We start from the raw sequence: 15271 nt of genomic DNA, 5'->3' as shown, positions 1-15271 counted from the left end.
TTGTTTCTTAGAAAAGCATGTTTTATTGACCTTATCACTTGTTTTGACTTTTATTTTGATGGATAAAGCCTTCAACCTAAATTATGTCTCAGTATCTTTGTCTAAGATTTTAAAAAGCTTTGTAGCTCCTCAAAGTGGCTTTCTGTGTTATATTCAGTCAGCCTTATGACACCAGATTTTACTGACGCATTCCGCTCACATTTTACCTTGTTACCAAGGTGTTGGAAATACGTGTATCATGCAGTCGAAGTCATCCTCCCGCTCTTTTATTCCTTATTCATCCAGCTCCATTTAGAGTACGGAAGGTGACTACGACCCTGCTCGTCATTATTCCTACATTTTTATCTTCCCCCCACTGCCTCCTGCTCTGGAGCACATTTACCAAGAGACGCCCCACATACGCTTCGCTCCCGCAGTGTCACACCGGGGCACGCAATATTTGCAGAACCGATTTACTTATTCAGAGGAGAGCAAGGCAGCTCGACCAGGTCCATCTATAATTCATGTGCCGGAAAGCAATGGTTCTGGTGTTCAGGGACGTTAACTGGGCTCCGCAGTCGGAGGACATCACTGTCACATCTGTACACGTCAGGGAGTGAATGCTGTTTTTTTTTTTGTTTTTTTTAGCAGCAAGAGAGATTTGTTAAATTGATGCTTTTGAGTACATGTGCAGACGCTGGGGTGATCTGAGAAAAAAGAAAAACTAAATTTGAAAAAAATCCAGCTGGTGATCCTATTGGGGGTGGGTTTTTTTGTTGTTGTTGTTATTGTTTTTATACGGAAAGCTTTTGTGGAAAATTGGTGGATGTTTTACATTACATAAATAAGGGTTTAGGAGCCTTCGTTTAGCTTTCTGTTCTAATTTTCCCAGTTTAATGACAACACACCTGGATTTTCCAATCTTCTTTTCAGTGACAAAAAATGAGAATGTCTCCAACAGGTTCAACTTTAACCTATGTGGTCAGAATTTGGGTTTTCCTACAAATAAAGAAAAAAATAAATCACTGATAGAAAATGAGAGAATATAACATACAAAGAGCATTGCTAAAACCTCTTGCGCCAGCTTCATTCAGATATGAGCAAGCTTCCTCAATCTGATATCTGCTGTTTATCTTTGTAGTATCGAGTGCTAAAAGGGTGGTTTTGATTATGATTTGTCCACCACAGAAACTAACACTGCAGTCAGCGGCGAGTCAACGCTAATCGCTCTGCCGTGTTTCCCATAACCCACTCACTCTGGGCTCTGATGTCCCAGCTCTTCCGATGTCACCCTCCCACGGCCAGTTCCCCGAAACTGAAACTAAGACATAGTGGCCTTGCGCTAAAGTGCCTTTAACAATACTTGTGAAACTGAAAGAGCTCAGAAAAATGTGCCTGTGTAAATTTTCAGTGATCCGGGTCATCGCAACAGCAAACAGGCACAAATCACAGGCGACAGGTCTTTCGCTCAGTCCTTTCTGAAAACGTTTCGACACATATCCAGGAGTCTTTGCCCAGTTTTATCCAGTTCGGGGCAAAATTCAGCAGTCCACTTGCACCCATAGAATGAATGGCACACTTTTGACGACAATGACGTCCAGATTTTGGACAGGGAGAACAGATGGTTTGAAGGAGAGGTGAAAGAAGTCATCTTGGTCAAAAGAGAAAAGCCATCACTAAGCAGAGGGAAAGGATTGCGCTTCCAACTCCTCAGTGTTTACAGCTCGGTCTTCCAACACTTTCTAAAGAGATTACATCCGCAGTCTCATCATGATTCAGGTGACCAAGTACTCCGCTCACACCAAGCAATAGCTTCTAATGACCCAGGATGGTGGTGGGTGGGTCGCTGATTTGTATCCGATTTTGGAGGTGCTGAGGAGGATGGCCCTCCATGTCCTTTAAAAACTGCAGGTTGCTCAAGTGTGAGCCACCAGAATTGACAAAGACTCCTGGATAGGCGTTGAACCGTTTCCAGAGAGAACTGAGGGCGAAAGTCCGATTGCCCCCCTGATTTAAGCCTGTTTGCTCATAGAGAAATGCTTGTGCACAAAGGAAAACTGAAGACATGTTTTCCCGCTCGCTCTTTGTGTTTGTCGAGACTGTAGGTTGAATGAAAAATGAGAGACTTTCAGCCCGTTTTGTGAGAGCGATGACAGCAACAGGGTTCAAAGATGAATTATTTTTTTCATGAATTTCTGAGAAACGCTGTCATCTTGGTAAATGTTTATTCCATATGTCCTTTCACTCTGGACATGACTCCAAACATGAGACAAACTGTTAGAGGCACACAAAGGCGCCTTCAGAAGCCCTTTTGGAATATTTTTGACCATAAAACCAAGAAGTTAATACTTTGTTTCTTTACTCGGGCCGCTTTTATTTTTGCTCAACTGTATTTTCTAGCCATGTTTACTTTAGTACAGTCAAAATAAATAACAAATTTGTCAGCAATGTACAAGAAAAGCTAGAAATTAATTACAAAGACATCACAGATTGACAGTTTTCCTGTCTTTTTCTGCTTTTTCATCCAATATTGTTCATGTAATAAGTGTCCTTTTCATCTATTTAACTTTTCATTTGGTTTATTTTGCTTTATTTTTTATTTGTATTTGTATCAAATGTCCTATGGTCTACTGCATAAAGGAATAGCCTAACAAGTGTTTTTTTTCCTCCCCTATCAGCTTCCCCACATGCCTCATATCAGCGAGTGTCTAATGAAACGAAATCTGAAACCTACCGACTTGAGAGACATGACGCTGGGCCAGCTTCAAGTTATAGTCAACGACCTGCACTCCCAGATTGAGAGTAAGTCAAACGGACAAGGGCTCGCTGACCTCTCCTTTCACTAGCAGAAATGAGCAAGAGAGCAAATGGGGGAAACACACGTACATACATTCTGACCCCTGTGCCTTCCTCAGTGGATGTGAAAGTACAGTCACTTTGGAGCTGTACAGTACCAGTCAGCAGCTTCCCCTGAGTATTTACTGTTACCGCTCTGTGCAGCTTATTGATCCTGGTACTCATAGATGAATAATCTTGCGTTTTAAAGTCAAGACATTTGAAAAAACCCCATGAGTCCTAAATCACAAAAAAGGTTTTTGTGTGCTAAATCAGCGTTCCCCTTTTAAGAACTGTTCGGGGGGGAGGGGGGGGGGGGGGGGGGGGGCAGCTGAGGTATGTGATGTGAAGATGAGGGCATGGCACTGATGCATCAACAGTTTGTTTCCGTGGCTCATGGGTTGTTTAAAAGTAACGCAAATGTCACAGGGTTTCTGCGAAGCCTTAAAAGGCTTAAAAAGCCTTTAAAGGTGTTATATACACCCAAATGTTACATTACATTAAATTACATTTAAATACTTCTGGTGTATAAATTGCCATTTTCATTTGGAATTTTTCCATTGCTTTGAGAAATTAGCTTACTATGCAATTTGAGTATTATTGCTTTATTTTTTTATTTGTTTTAACTACAAACCCCATGATGCACTGCAGCAGACAGACCTCTCATCAAGAATTATCTTTGGACACTTTCCGTATAACCATTCAAAATCAGTTCTGCTTCTAAATACGACTTATTGCACAAATAAATCCAAACACCCCGGCAGATTTGGGTTTAAAGTAATCTTTTAATTTTGCCAACATGTTTCTTTTGACAAGTCATAATAGTCAAGGCTTGGACCTGACAGAGTATCAGTGAAGGAAGCCAGGGATTAGGGTGATGGCATGGAGGCATTCCAAATCTCAAAGATTTGGAGCTCATTACCAAAGATGAATGGAAACAAGCAAATGCTGGTGAGAAATTATAAGATTGTAAATAAAATTGTATTGTTTTTAAAGTAATGATTTTTAAAATCACTACTTGTTTTATTATCTTTTGAGTGATGCTTGTCTTATTTCGAATCAGAAACAAATTTCTTGGTTAGATGAAAAACATTTTAAATCTAAACCTGCCGGAGGGTATGAATAGTTTTGCACTTAAGTGTATATTTAGGTGATTTTGTTCATAACAGCTTTGTTGCTTTATCTGTCACCAACTCCATCTTTGAAAATTGCATTTTTAAAGAGGCTTTGCCTGAAAACTGGTACTTCAATAGTCACCTGTTACCTGTTATGAAGCTTGCAAAATACTATAGAACGTCTTATAATGTAGGAGACCTATGCTCAAAAGCAGTGGAGTCCCCAGTCAAACTCAAACTTGCATATTTAAGTGAACATATTTACATGTACTGGTAATTAAGTAAGGTAAATGAGAACATTTAGTGAATAAGTACACTCATTCATGAAGATCTTAAGTCATAAATGCCATAAAGGGTCTTGAATGTAACGCTAATCCTTGTATCAACTCCATTTAATCCACATTGTTAACTAATTCAGAGGATTTTTGACTATTTCCAAATCATACAATTTGGAGTTACTGCTTTATCACACGCGTACATCTCTCTATATATCACTGCAGGTCTGAATGAGGAGCTTGTACAATTGCTACTGATTCGGGATGAACTACACATGGAGCAAGACGCCATGCTGGTTGACATTGAGGACCTCACCAGGTAAGGAAATGATATACTGGACTTTTTCACAGTTCACACCCAGATCTGACTACCCAAAAAGCCCATTAAAAAGAACCTACACGAAGTAGGAAAACGATTTCAAAACGGAACCAATCCAAAGGACCGTTGTAACATTTGAAAAACAAAGTGAAGGAAATCCGTCAGCCTGAAAAGGAGGTTGAAAAGAACCCAGAGCAACATCTAAATCACTGCCGGCTTCTTTTCCTTAGTTAGAATCAGATAGAGACTAGGCAAAAATGGTATCCATGTAAAGGTTTCAGTGTGATATAAACAGCTGAACAAAAAGGAGAACATTGGTCTGTCACATTTGAGAAAAAATACTTTGGGGAAAATACTCTCTGAACTGCAGACCCAAAAGTGGAACTTTTTGTCCTTAACATCTGGCATTAAATGAACATGTCATGTGACGCTTTAGGGCTGCTATGCTTGTTCCGGACCTGGACAACTCGCCGTAAATGATGGAACCATGATTTTTACTCTCTGGTAGATAATCCTGAAGGAGAATGTCCACCCATCAATTTGAGACAGTAAGATGAAGCATACTTGGATTATGCAAGAGGGTAATTAATGCAATTCCACCAGCACATCAACATCTTAACTGGTTCAAAGAAAATGAAGGTTTTGGAGTGGCCTATTCAAAGTCTGGCCTCAGACAGCCTAAATGCTGTATTGTGTCCTTGATTATGCCATTTATGCTCAAAAATCCCCCAATATGGAAATTTAATAACACGTTGCCAGTTAGTGCAGTCGTTAGTGCAATTTCTCATTATTGCTAAAAAGAGAAAAAAAACTGTCAGTTTTAAGAAAGACATAAATATCTTTTTGCAAGATTTCTCACATATGCGTTAAGCGTCCCCAAACTTGTAAAACTCTCATTAACTCTGACTGGTAAGTCTGTGGACTTCCCCTAAATATGATATGTGGTCGTTACAACTGTCACCAAACAGACCAACTGCACCAGCCTGCTGCTTATTAGACTTAATCAAAACAAAATCCACTTTCCACATGATCTAGGTTGTTTCCAGACTCTGGTGTTTCCCAGTTAAAGCCCATTGAGGTGCCTATTGCGTTGGTGCAGGTTGTTGGATACCTTAGATCTGGTACTCTATTGCATAATTTAGTTTAGTTTAGTTTTTTAATTTAAATTGTAGCTAATGTCAACTCTAATGACAGTTTGCATAAAGACGATAAACAGCCACTTTAAGTCCAGTTACATTATTTTCAGTCAAAGGTTAGTTGATTTTCCGTTTAAAGGTTCCAGTTGAAATTATTTTTCACAGAGTGCTATTCAGGAAATGGAAAAAAAAAAAAAAACGTTGCAAGATCTGTCATAAATCAATTAGTCTTTTTTATGCAGACAGAGTTGGTATATTCTGTTTGGGTCATATTTTTCAATCTGTTGAGTTTTCTCTATTCCCTATTGCAATTTTTGAACAGTTACATCACAGTATTTGGTCCAGAGCTGCTAAACAAGGTCATGAACTTCCATCTTACCAGTTTTGCAAATCCGCAATTTTTTATGCTTTTCACTGTGATTTTGTAGTTCAAACGCAGGGATGCCGAAGATACAAATGGATAAGTGAAAATGTTCCTTTTTTGGGAGCACCCACATGCTTTCATTACACTGTCCCCCAGCATACTAAAAAAATGGCCGAACGGGGCGGAATGGACTGCAACGTGGAAGTGGGCAAGGTGTGAAGCACTTCATTTGCATTAAGAAAGGCTGCACCAAAACGCGTTGCTCTCAGATGCGCCTCAGAACAGCAGCAAGATAGGCTGCAACAATAACGAGAAATTCAGACCAAAGCATTGCAGTTCTGCTTTATATAGACCACAATTGAATGATTTCAATGCTTGTAATATCAAAAATTTGTCACATTCTTGTTAAATTTCAATTGCGTGTCTGCAGTTGCATAATATCGACTGAAGCATCCCCAGTTCTCCAACAGTGACCTTTTTTTAGTTCCTTGACTAAAACAAGTTAATAAAAAAACGCATTCATTGAAAAGAACATTGTTGACCATGTTTAATTGAAAATTGTAAGTTAAAAAAAACACACTACACAGTATCATACTGTCATGATTAAAAAAAAACTGAAGGAACCCATGAAAACAAGAGGTAGGGATAAGTGTTGAGTCAGCAAATTTTGTTAAAAACAATTATTTCTTAAAATGGGATATTTTAATCCCACTGGATAAATGTACTCAGATTTAAGGTTGGACTTTAATAAATCTTTAAGACAGAGGTAACACTACCGCAGTAAAAGGTGAAACTATTTTAACAGGGTTTTTTTACGCAGCTCTCCGAAAGAGCTAATGAATTTGAAAAGTGCTGTACTGTAGGATTTTTAGACCATACCATTTTTTTATTTTTGGGTTTTATAATTCTGGGGAACCTAATCTGAGAAGATAGGAATGTTTCTCACGTATATACTGTCCATGACTATATAAATCAACATCCATCTGTTATTTTTTTGTATGTTATGTTAATGTTTAGATTTGAATTTAATTTTCACTCAGCCAAGAAGTTTCTCTGTGATTGGAAATGACACAGGTTTCTTCCAAAAAAATATATAAATAATGTACAGAGGGAGCCATTTTTGAAAAACAAAAAGGTTTTAATTGCTTTTTAACAAAATAATGTCATGTCAAAATGATTTAGACCCATCTCAACAATCAGTGGAAAAGTCTTTATTGGCATTACAGCGATCAAACCCTCCCTGAACAAGCTGGCCAGGTTTGTGTTCATTTCCAGCGGTTTTTCTGATGCTCAATCTGTTCTGATGAGCTCAAATCGTTGAGTTTGGAAGGACTCCTTTCCGCCGCCCTCTTTAGCTTTGAGAGGGCTTAAAAGCGTTTGGGTTTAATTTTCTAATTATTTTGCTTTTATGATGTTATGTCCAAACTTTGGATAGTGCTTTGTGACTACCTCTGTGAAAAGTGCTGTATAAAAAAAAAAACAATTTGTCCATTTTTTTCATTTATTCGTTAATTTGATAGGTTTAAGTTTCTGTATGTTTAGCTATTTCTAGATGCTTTTCAGAAACCAGGAGAGTATGCATTGCAACCTGCAGAAAATCATTTATTTCTACTTTCTTGTTCCCAGGCATGCCGAGAGCCAGCAGAAACATTTGGCTGAGAGGACCCTATCCAAATAAGATGCCCGTCCCATCCAGTCCCTGCTCAGATCTGTTGCCCCTCTGCAAACTTTAACCCCTGCTCCAAGACAAACTTTTCCTCTCCGGATCATTTCCTCTGCTCCCCGTGTCTATCCGAAACTTCCCCGCTTGTCCCAAGTATTTTTGCTCCCACCCCGCTTCCCCCCCGTTTCCTGCCGTTTCCCACCCTGCCAACTCACTGACTTCACCGGTAGCAACAGCACAGAAGAAAAGACACTCTCTCAAACTGCTTCTCCCAGCACCGAAGGACGGAGCAGCGCTTCCTACTTCCCGGGAGAAGAGGGAAGCTGATTGTGTGTCATCATAGATTCTGTCCCCCAGGCTTCCTGTGCAGTAATCGGCCTTGCTTTGCTGCTGTTTCTTTTCAACTTTCTACATTTGCCACTAAATTATAACTGTTCAAATGCAAAAAAAAAAAAAAAAAAAAAATGTGGAAAAGAATAAAATAATAGTTAAAACTTTAGTAGAAAGTCAGTCATGAGAAGAAGAAGAAAAGAAAAAAAACTGTATGACAAGAAAACTTCAAACTAACTTCTTCAGATCATTTTAAGTTGGACTCAACGATGAACCGTTTTTATTCTGCACAAAAGGTAGTTTTCAACTGAGAAATGTTTGTCCGAAGGTGTTAAAACGAGTGTAAAAGGAAACATGCCTGCTTTGTAGTGGAGTTGTAGACTTTGGTAATACGTTCACTCTGAACTGCTCTCTCAGCATTTTGTGAATGTTGAATCTTTCTGACACGAGTCATTTCAAATGAATAAGTGTGTTAATATAATTTTCATCCTGCTGTATTCAGATGCTTTATTTGAGGGAAGAAATGTTTATGTACAGATATGTAAAATAAAGAATAAACTTGGTTTCGTAATTGTTGGCTTGTGCAGTTCATTCCCTAATCAGCCGAGCTAAGATGCTTCCTCTTTCTAAGAAGCGTAGGAAGTGTAATCTTGCGTACTGTGACTCAGCTGCTATTTTCAACTTGCTTCATCATGTCATTTCTTGAGGTAGCCTGTTTTTTTTTTTTCATCTTTGTCATCTTAAGGGGACTGCAAATTAATTTGGGCAACCCCTTTAAAGTCATAATCAGGAAATTTTCTTTCAACAAAATGACAAGCAGCGAGCAGAGAACTAATAATAAAGTTCACGTGTGGTGAGGGGCAAAGACATAACGAGACGACTCTATGACTAAGAGTTGAATGTTTTAAGCTGAATAAAAAAAGATTTCTCAGGTAACCCGGTATCTCCTGGTGGGACATACTCCTGAACCAATTCTGTAACTCGCACAGGGACAGTGAGTTTCGATTTTTGACGGTGCTGTGGTCAATGTGCACAAAGAGCAGGAAACTCCTGCAGCCACACAGCTACTGCTACAGTTTCAAAGAAATGCACTTCCCTTCAAATACGGTGTGTGACACAGAACGGAAACGTGTGTGAAGAGAGCCACCCAAGTCTAATTTTCATATATATATATATATATATATATATATATATATATATAGACAGTGCCTTGCGAAAGTATTCCGCCCCTAAAACTTTTCGACCTTTTGCCACATTTCAGGCTTCATAAAATAAAGATATAAAAGTAATTTCTTTTTGAAGAATTAACAACAACAAGTGGGACAAAATCATGAAGTGGAACGAAATGTATTGGATATTTCAAACTCTTTTAACAAATAAAAAACTGAAAAATTGGGCATGCAAAATTATCCATCCCCCTTTAGTTAATACTTTGTAGAACTCCTTTTCAGCTGCAAGTCGCTTGGGGTATGTCTCTATCGGTGTTGCACATCGAGAGACTGAAATTTTTACCCATTCCTTAGACTTAGACTTAGATTTTCTTTATTGTCATTTTGTATGCACAATAAAAAAAATCTTTTCATACAGCTCAAAAAAATTGCAGTAACTTTACAGGATACCTTGCAGTGAATTACAGTACAGGATAAAAATGCAGTAATAAATCGCAGTTCAGTTACAGGATAAGTTCCAATTGACTTCCGGGTAAAGTGCAGCAGTGAACAGTAGGCAGTTGAAATGTAAACAAATGTGAACATGCAGTAAGTTTCCAATAAAGTGCAGCAGTGATTCAACAGTGGACAGTTGCATTGTAAACAATTATGCAGTAATTCCGGATAAAGTGCAGCAGTGATATTGGAGACTAAGAGTTGAGCAGCATTTATAATGCTGGATAAGGATATGATACACATGTGCAAATCAGCGAGTGTGGTACACAGTCCATTTTATACTTCAGCAGTTCAACAGTCTGATGGCAAAAAATTCCTCCTTGCAAAACCGCTCGAGCTCAGTGAGGTTGGATGCAGAGCGTTTGTGAACCACAGTTTTCAGTTCTTTCCACAGATTCTCGATTGGATTCAGGTCTGGACTTAAACTTGGCCATTCTAACATCTGGATATGTTTATTTGTGAACCATTCCATAGCTGATTTTGCTTTATGTTTTGGATCATTGTCTTGGTGGAAGATAAATCTTCGTCCCAGTCACAGGTCTTTTGCAGACTCCAACAGGTTTTCTTCCAGAATGGTCCTGTATTAAGCTCCATTCATATTCCCATCAATTTTAACCATCTTCTCTGTCCCTGTTGAAGAAAAGCAGGCCCAAACCATGTTGCTTTTACACCAATCATAACGTTTTGCATTGTTGCCAAAAAGTTCGATTTTGGTTTCATGTGACCAGAGCACCTTCTTCCACATGTCTCCCATGTGGCTTGTGGAAAACATTAAATGAGACTTTTTATGGATATCTTTAAGAAATGGCTTTCTTCTTGCCACTCTTCCATAAAGACCATATTTGTGCAGTATACTGATTGTTTTCCTATGGATAGAGTCTCACACCTCAGCTGTAGATCTCTGCAGTTCATCCAGAACTGATGATCATGGGCCTCTTGGCTGCAGCTGTGATCAGTCTTCTCCTTGTATGAGCTGAAAGTTTAGAGGTACAGCTGGGTGCAATTATAGTTGTTGATTGTTCACAAAACAATTACAGTCTTATAATAGATAGATAGATAGATAGATAGATAGATAGATAGATAGATAGATAGATAGATAGATAGATAGATAGATAGATAGATGTGTGTGTAATTAAGAAGTTTACAATGTGTATTTTAATAATTGCTGTTTTGGAAGTGAACCTTTTGATACTGAACTAAAATAGCGTCTGACAGCGAGTTGTTGTTTTTTTTTTTAAAGCTGTATTTGTTTGTCTGATTGTATGTAGGGATAAATATATTGGCAAAAAAGTTTTAAATACTTTTTAATCACGTTTATCTTTAGTCTGTATTACAAAGCACTGGAACCGCCTTGATTGGAAAATCCCTGTCAGGTTATTGTTGGCTCCCCCATCTGGCCATCTCTGAGAAGACTTAATTGAGGAGCCTGTTGCTCCCCTCTGACGTCTTCTAGGAAAGCCTGGGAATTCTCCAGAACAAGTTTGGGGAGAAAGATGCTGGATTTCCGTCCTGGATATAACTCCCCATCATGGATGGATTTTTTCATTATTATTATTTTATTTCAACCCTTTTTCAGATATCCAAAGCACCATTCCAAGATAAATTAATTAATTAATTTATCATTTGTTCTGTCTGATTAGTTCCATGTTTATTAAATAAGTCCTGCTGTTAAAAACAAGTGTGAGATGATTTGTGTGCTACGTCATAATGTACAGGGGTGCGTGAGGTGAGAACATGCTGCTAAAACGGGACATTTTTTTTTTTTATCTCTATTAACCATTTGGTTTGCTCATCGATTTCCGTTCCCGATTTTGACATCTTTGAAATGAGCAAATAATGATAACGGTTCCCTCCTGCTTTGGTGGGGCCCACGCAGACCTCGGCTGACCCCAGCTGGAACCTTGATGCACTTATTGTTACTCTGATTCATTTCACTATCAAAGTTATCCCACCTAACTTTTCCTGGCATCGTGGATTTTTACCGTGTTGCATTACTCATAGCGCCGATGACCGCGGTGTGGGTCTAGGCAGACTTTCCAATTACCGCACAAGAGATCGCGTCACAATTAGAACAATTAGTTGCAGCGATTTAATGTGTCTCTAATTAGAAGTGCGACCCAGGTCCCTCCCTGGTTGAATGGCTGCTGCTATATTTTGCTTTGAGTTCAGAGTGAAGACTCTTCGTTGATCCCTGAATCATGGTCCTATAGGAACAAAATACATCTCAGGTCTCCAAGTCCACTCTGAAACAACCAGAACCCCTGAGGTCGTTGGTACCCTGAGTTAGAACCAAACACGGCGAGGCAGAGTTTTGCTTCTCCACTGTGGAACAAGCTCCCTGATTGCATCAGTCGTTTCAAGACTGAAGACATTTTATTTACTGCTGCCTATCAGCGATCTACCAACGAGCACTGCAACCTTTGTTTTTTGTATATGTGTTTTAATGTCTGTTTTTACACTTTTATCATTTTACATAAAGAACTGTCGTGTCGCGTGCGTGAGATGTCCTTTGGACCTGCCTTCCCTTCATCCCCGCACGCCTGCTAATTAGAGTGCGGTCAGAGTTGTAACACTCTATATATTAAATCTCTTTTGACATTTATTGACAGGTGGATTTACAAGGAGTGCGACCAAGAAAGTGGAATTTACGACATTACGTTTCAGTGTTTTTCGCCTTGCATGGGAATCCCCCGCTTACTTGTATAAAACCCAGAGATGGACGCAGAATAGTAGTGTTACCGTTTCACCAAGTGCTATAACAGATCTCCATCAGACAAAAAAAATGCGACTCGTTCATCTCTGTAAGTTAGTGTGAATCAAGTGATCAAATAAGAGGTTTTATTGTTCCTTTTCGGCTGATAATTGGGAGGGTGTCCGAGGCGTCTTTTGTAGAAGCGTGTGCTGACGTTTGTGGTTCTCCTGCAGGCTTCTCCAGCTGCGCGACGCTGCTGCTGCTGCAGCTGCTCGCCCTGAACTGGCGCACATCTGTGGCGCTGCCGCTGCCGGGGAGCGCAGACAAGAGCGCACAGTGCGCGTCGCTCTTCAAGAACCTCCTGCTGAACATCAAGGACCTTCTTAAAAGTGTGAGTAAACGTAAATTTTCTTCTTCTATTTTTATACCGTCTATGTAATGCTCATAAATATTTCCTCTACGACAAAAAAAAATGACCATAAAGAAAATGTCCATGTTTGTGTTGCAGGAATTTATGTGTTATCGCTTGATGAAATCCATGGAAGTGACAGTGAGGAGCCCTGAAACAGTGCAGGCCTGCGCACCCACTTCACCTCAGGTAAAAACATGAACTATATATATATATATATATATATATATATATATATATATATATATATATATATATATATATATATATATATATATATATATATATATATATATATATATATATATATATATATATATACATATATACATATATACATATATATATATATACATATATAATATATAGATATATATATATATATATATATATATATACATATGTATATACATATGTATATACATATATATATATACATCTGTATATAATATATATATATATATATATATATATATATATATATATACACAGACAGACAGACAGACAGACAGACAGACAGACAGACAGACAGACAGATAGATAGATAGATAGATAGATAGATAGATAGATAGATAGATAGATAGATAGATAGATAGATAGATAGATAAGATGATCAGGGTTAGAAGGTAGCATTTGCCCTGGACTTAAATCCTGCCACAGGCTTGTACATTTTCTATTTAAAAGAACCGTAAAACACACGTTTAAGGTGTTAATAAAAGAGCCTATACAATTTACTAAACAATAAAACAGAAAAGTAACCATGTGTTACTTGAAAATATCTGGTAAAAAAAATGTCGAAAAAAAGAAGACAGTTTTTTTGTCAGAATCAATTATGTCTTAAACGATTTTCAGTGGTATTGCTTTAAAATAAGGACAGAAAATGAAACTGTGAGCTCGGCTTACAGTTTCATTTTATTAACTGTGGTATCTGTTATGACCAGAAATGCAAACGCCACCAAAACAACAGCAAATACCTCATGTGTGTACTTTCCCCGCAGAACTCCGGTTGTGCGATACTGGTCAATTCGTCCTTCAGCGAGGTATGTCGGTGCTGCAATTTGATTTCCAACTGTCATTTGTTTGGACACAGTAAAGTAAAGGTGAGTCACGTTTTCTGTCTTTGGTTTTTGCCCTGGCAGAGTGAGTGTGTGACGAACATCATGAAGGATTTGGCCTACTATGATGCTGCTTTGGAATCCTACCTCGAGTCCCCACTCCACATGCCTGAGAAGGAAGTTCCACTTCTGAGACCAACTCTGGGAATCATTCAGAACCTGAGGAAGGTGAGGAAAAATTGTTGGGCGTGTAGTGAGAGAAACATGTGATGTTCAGGAAATCTGTGGGGAAATTTGGACGTTGCATGACAAAATCCTTTTTCTTGGTTTGGACAGAATTGCTCCTCGGTGGCAAATGAAGGGCAATACTCCTTTGAGGTAATTTTCAAGTCCTGCTTTTGTCTTTGTTCCCTATTTACACCACCGTTTTTGGTCAGGGTTTTGTTTCCCCGATCCTTGTAAGGAATCGTTTTTTGTTTTGTTTTGTTGTTTGATTATCATTTCTGAGGAAATTACTGTCGTTAAAAATGATCACGATTCACGATTCTACCTGTGCTGTATTTAAGGACGCAGCCAACCTGTGGAAAAACAACTCCTACGCAAACCGACAGAAGATGTGCAAGATGATGAGAGGCTTCCATGTCCGCGCCATCACCATCAACCGGGCCATGGGCTACATCTCCTCCGGGGAGCACAGGAAGTAAACCCAACCGAAGCTTCAACAACATCACCATCAACATCACTGTCAATATCGCAGTATTTCCCCCCCCCTCATCAAGATTTACCACAGCAAATCCGTAACAGTCGTTCACTACCCTTGGAAGCTATTTAAAATGTGGTGCTTCACACCAAACAAAGCTGCTCAGGCATAAGCTAGCTGTGTGGACCCTCTTCTCTTTGTGAGAGCAAAAGGTCCGTCAATCTTTTTTTAAGGTTGGTCAAAAGTAAAGGTCACGTTGGCCTGTTTCAGTATTTGAATGTATCCCACTATAATGGATATTTATTTATTTATTTATTTATTTGATATTTATTTATTGAATAATAATATTTATTTGATGGCCTGTGATGTTATTTGTTCTTATTTATAATAATAAACATGTTTTTCTCAGCAAAATCCAAAGCAGTGTTTTGTGAGGCTGTTGCTTTAGATACACAGAAAACATATAGTCTGATTTGTACATTTAAAAATAAGAAATTCCCACCTGTTTTTAACTCCAGACTTTTCCAGACACAAAATTCTCCGGTTCCTTGGCTCATTTTAATGTCTGCAGTACTATGAAAAATTATTTGCCCATTTATATTTGTCCTCATTTTGCCTACAATATGCACAATTTTACCAATACATACTCTACAAGTGTATAAAACAGATTTCTGAGTGGAATACTAGACCACAAAACCTGCTGGAAACTATTATGGACCACGGAGTAATGAACAT

The 15271-nt window shown here is 38.5% G+C and overlaps 2 protein-coding genes across 7 annotated transcripts in view; both read left to right on the top strand.

Annotated features, from left to right (window-relative positions):
* schip1 (schwannomin interacting protein 1) overlaps positions 1-8587 on the top strand; it is a 391477-nt gene extending 382890 nt beyond the window's left edge. For all 6 annotated transcript variants that reach the window (XM_036149413.1, XM_036149414.1, XM_036149415.1 and 3 more), the window contains 3 exons: positions 2658-2781; positions 4430-4523; positions 7650-8587. In XM_036149413.1, coding sequence (XP_036005306.1) covers positions 2658-2781; positions 4430-4523; positions 7650-7701 — 270 coding nt within the window. In that variant the 3' untranslated portion in view covers positions 7702-8587. The remainder of the gene's footprint in view (positions 1-2657; positions 2782-4429; positions 4524-7649) is intronic.
* Positions 8588-11686: 3099 nt separating this feature from the next.
* On the top strand, positions 11687-14925 carry il12a (interleukin 12a). Its single transcript, XM_036150157.1, has 7 exons — positions 11687-11695; positions 12491-12763; positions 12881-12970; positions 13780-13821; positions 13921-14064; positions 14173-14214; positions 14403-14925. The coding sequence occupies exons 1-7, from the start codon at positions 11687-11689 to the stop codon at positions 14538-14540; spliced, it is 738 nt and encodes a 245-aa protein (XP_036006050.1). The 3' UTR covers positions 14541-14925.
* Positions 14926-15271: the final 346 nt, after the last annotated feature.

Source organism: Fundulus heteroclitus, chromosome 18, assembly GCF_011125445.2.
Source record: "Fundulus heteroclitus isolate FHET01 chromosome 18, MU-UCD_Fhet_4.1, whole genome shotgun sequence".
In the NCBI taxonomy this organism is placed as follows: domain Eukaryota; kingdom Metazoa; phylum Chordata; class Actinopteri; order Cyprinodontiformes; family Fundulidae; genus Fundulus; species Fundulus heteroclitus.
The sequence above is the reverse complement of the archived record's forward strand: the minus strand, read 5'-3'. Positions and strand labels throughout refer to the sequence as shown.

What these genes read in the sequence shown, in the direction of transcription:
- il12a (XM_036150157.1), top strand. An exon ending in TCAAGGACCTTCTTAAAAGT is followed by an intron (nt 12,764 to 12,880) that starts GTGAGTAAACGT and finishes TTTGTGTTGCAG; the next exon opens with GAATTTATGTGTTATCGCTT. An exon ending in GCGCACCCACTTCACCTCAG is followed by an intron (nt 12,971 to 13,779) that starts GTAAAAACATGA and finishes CTTTCCCCGCAG; the next exon opens with AACTCCGGTTGTGCGATACT.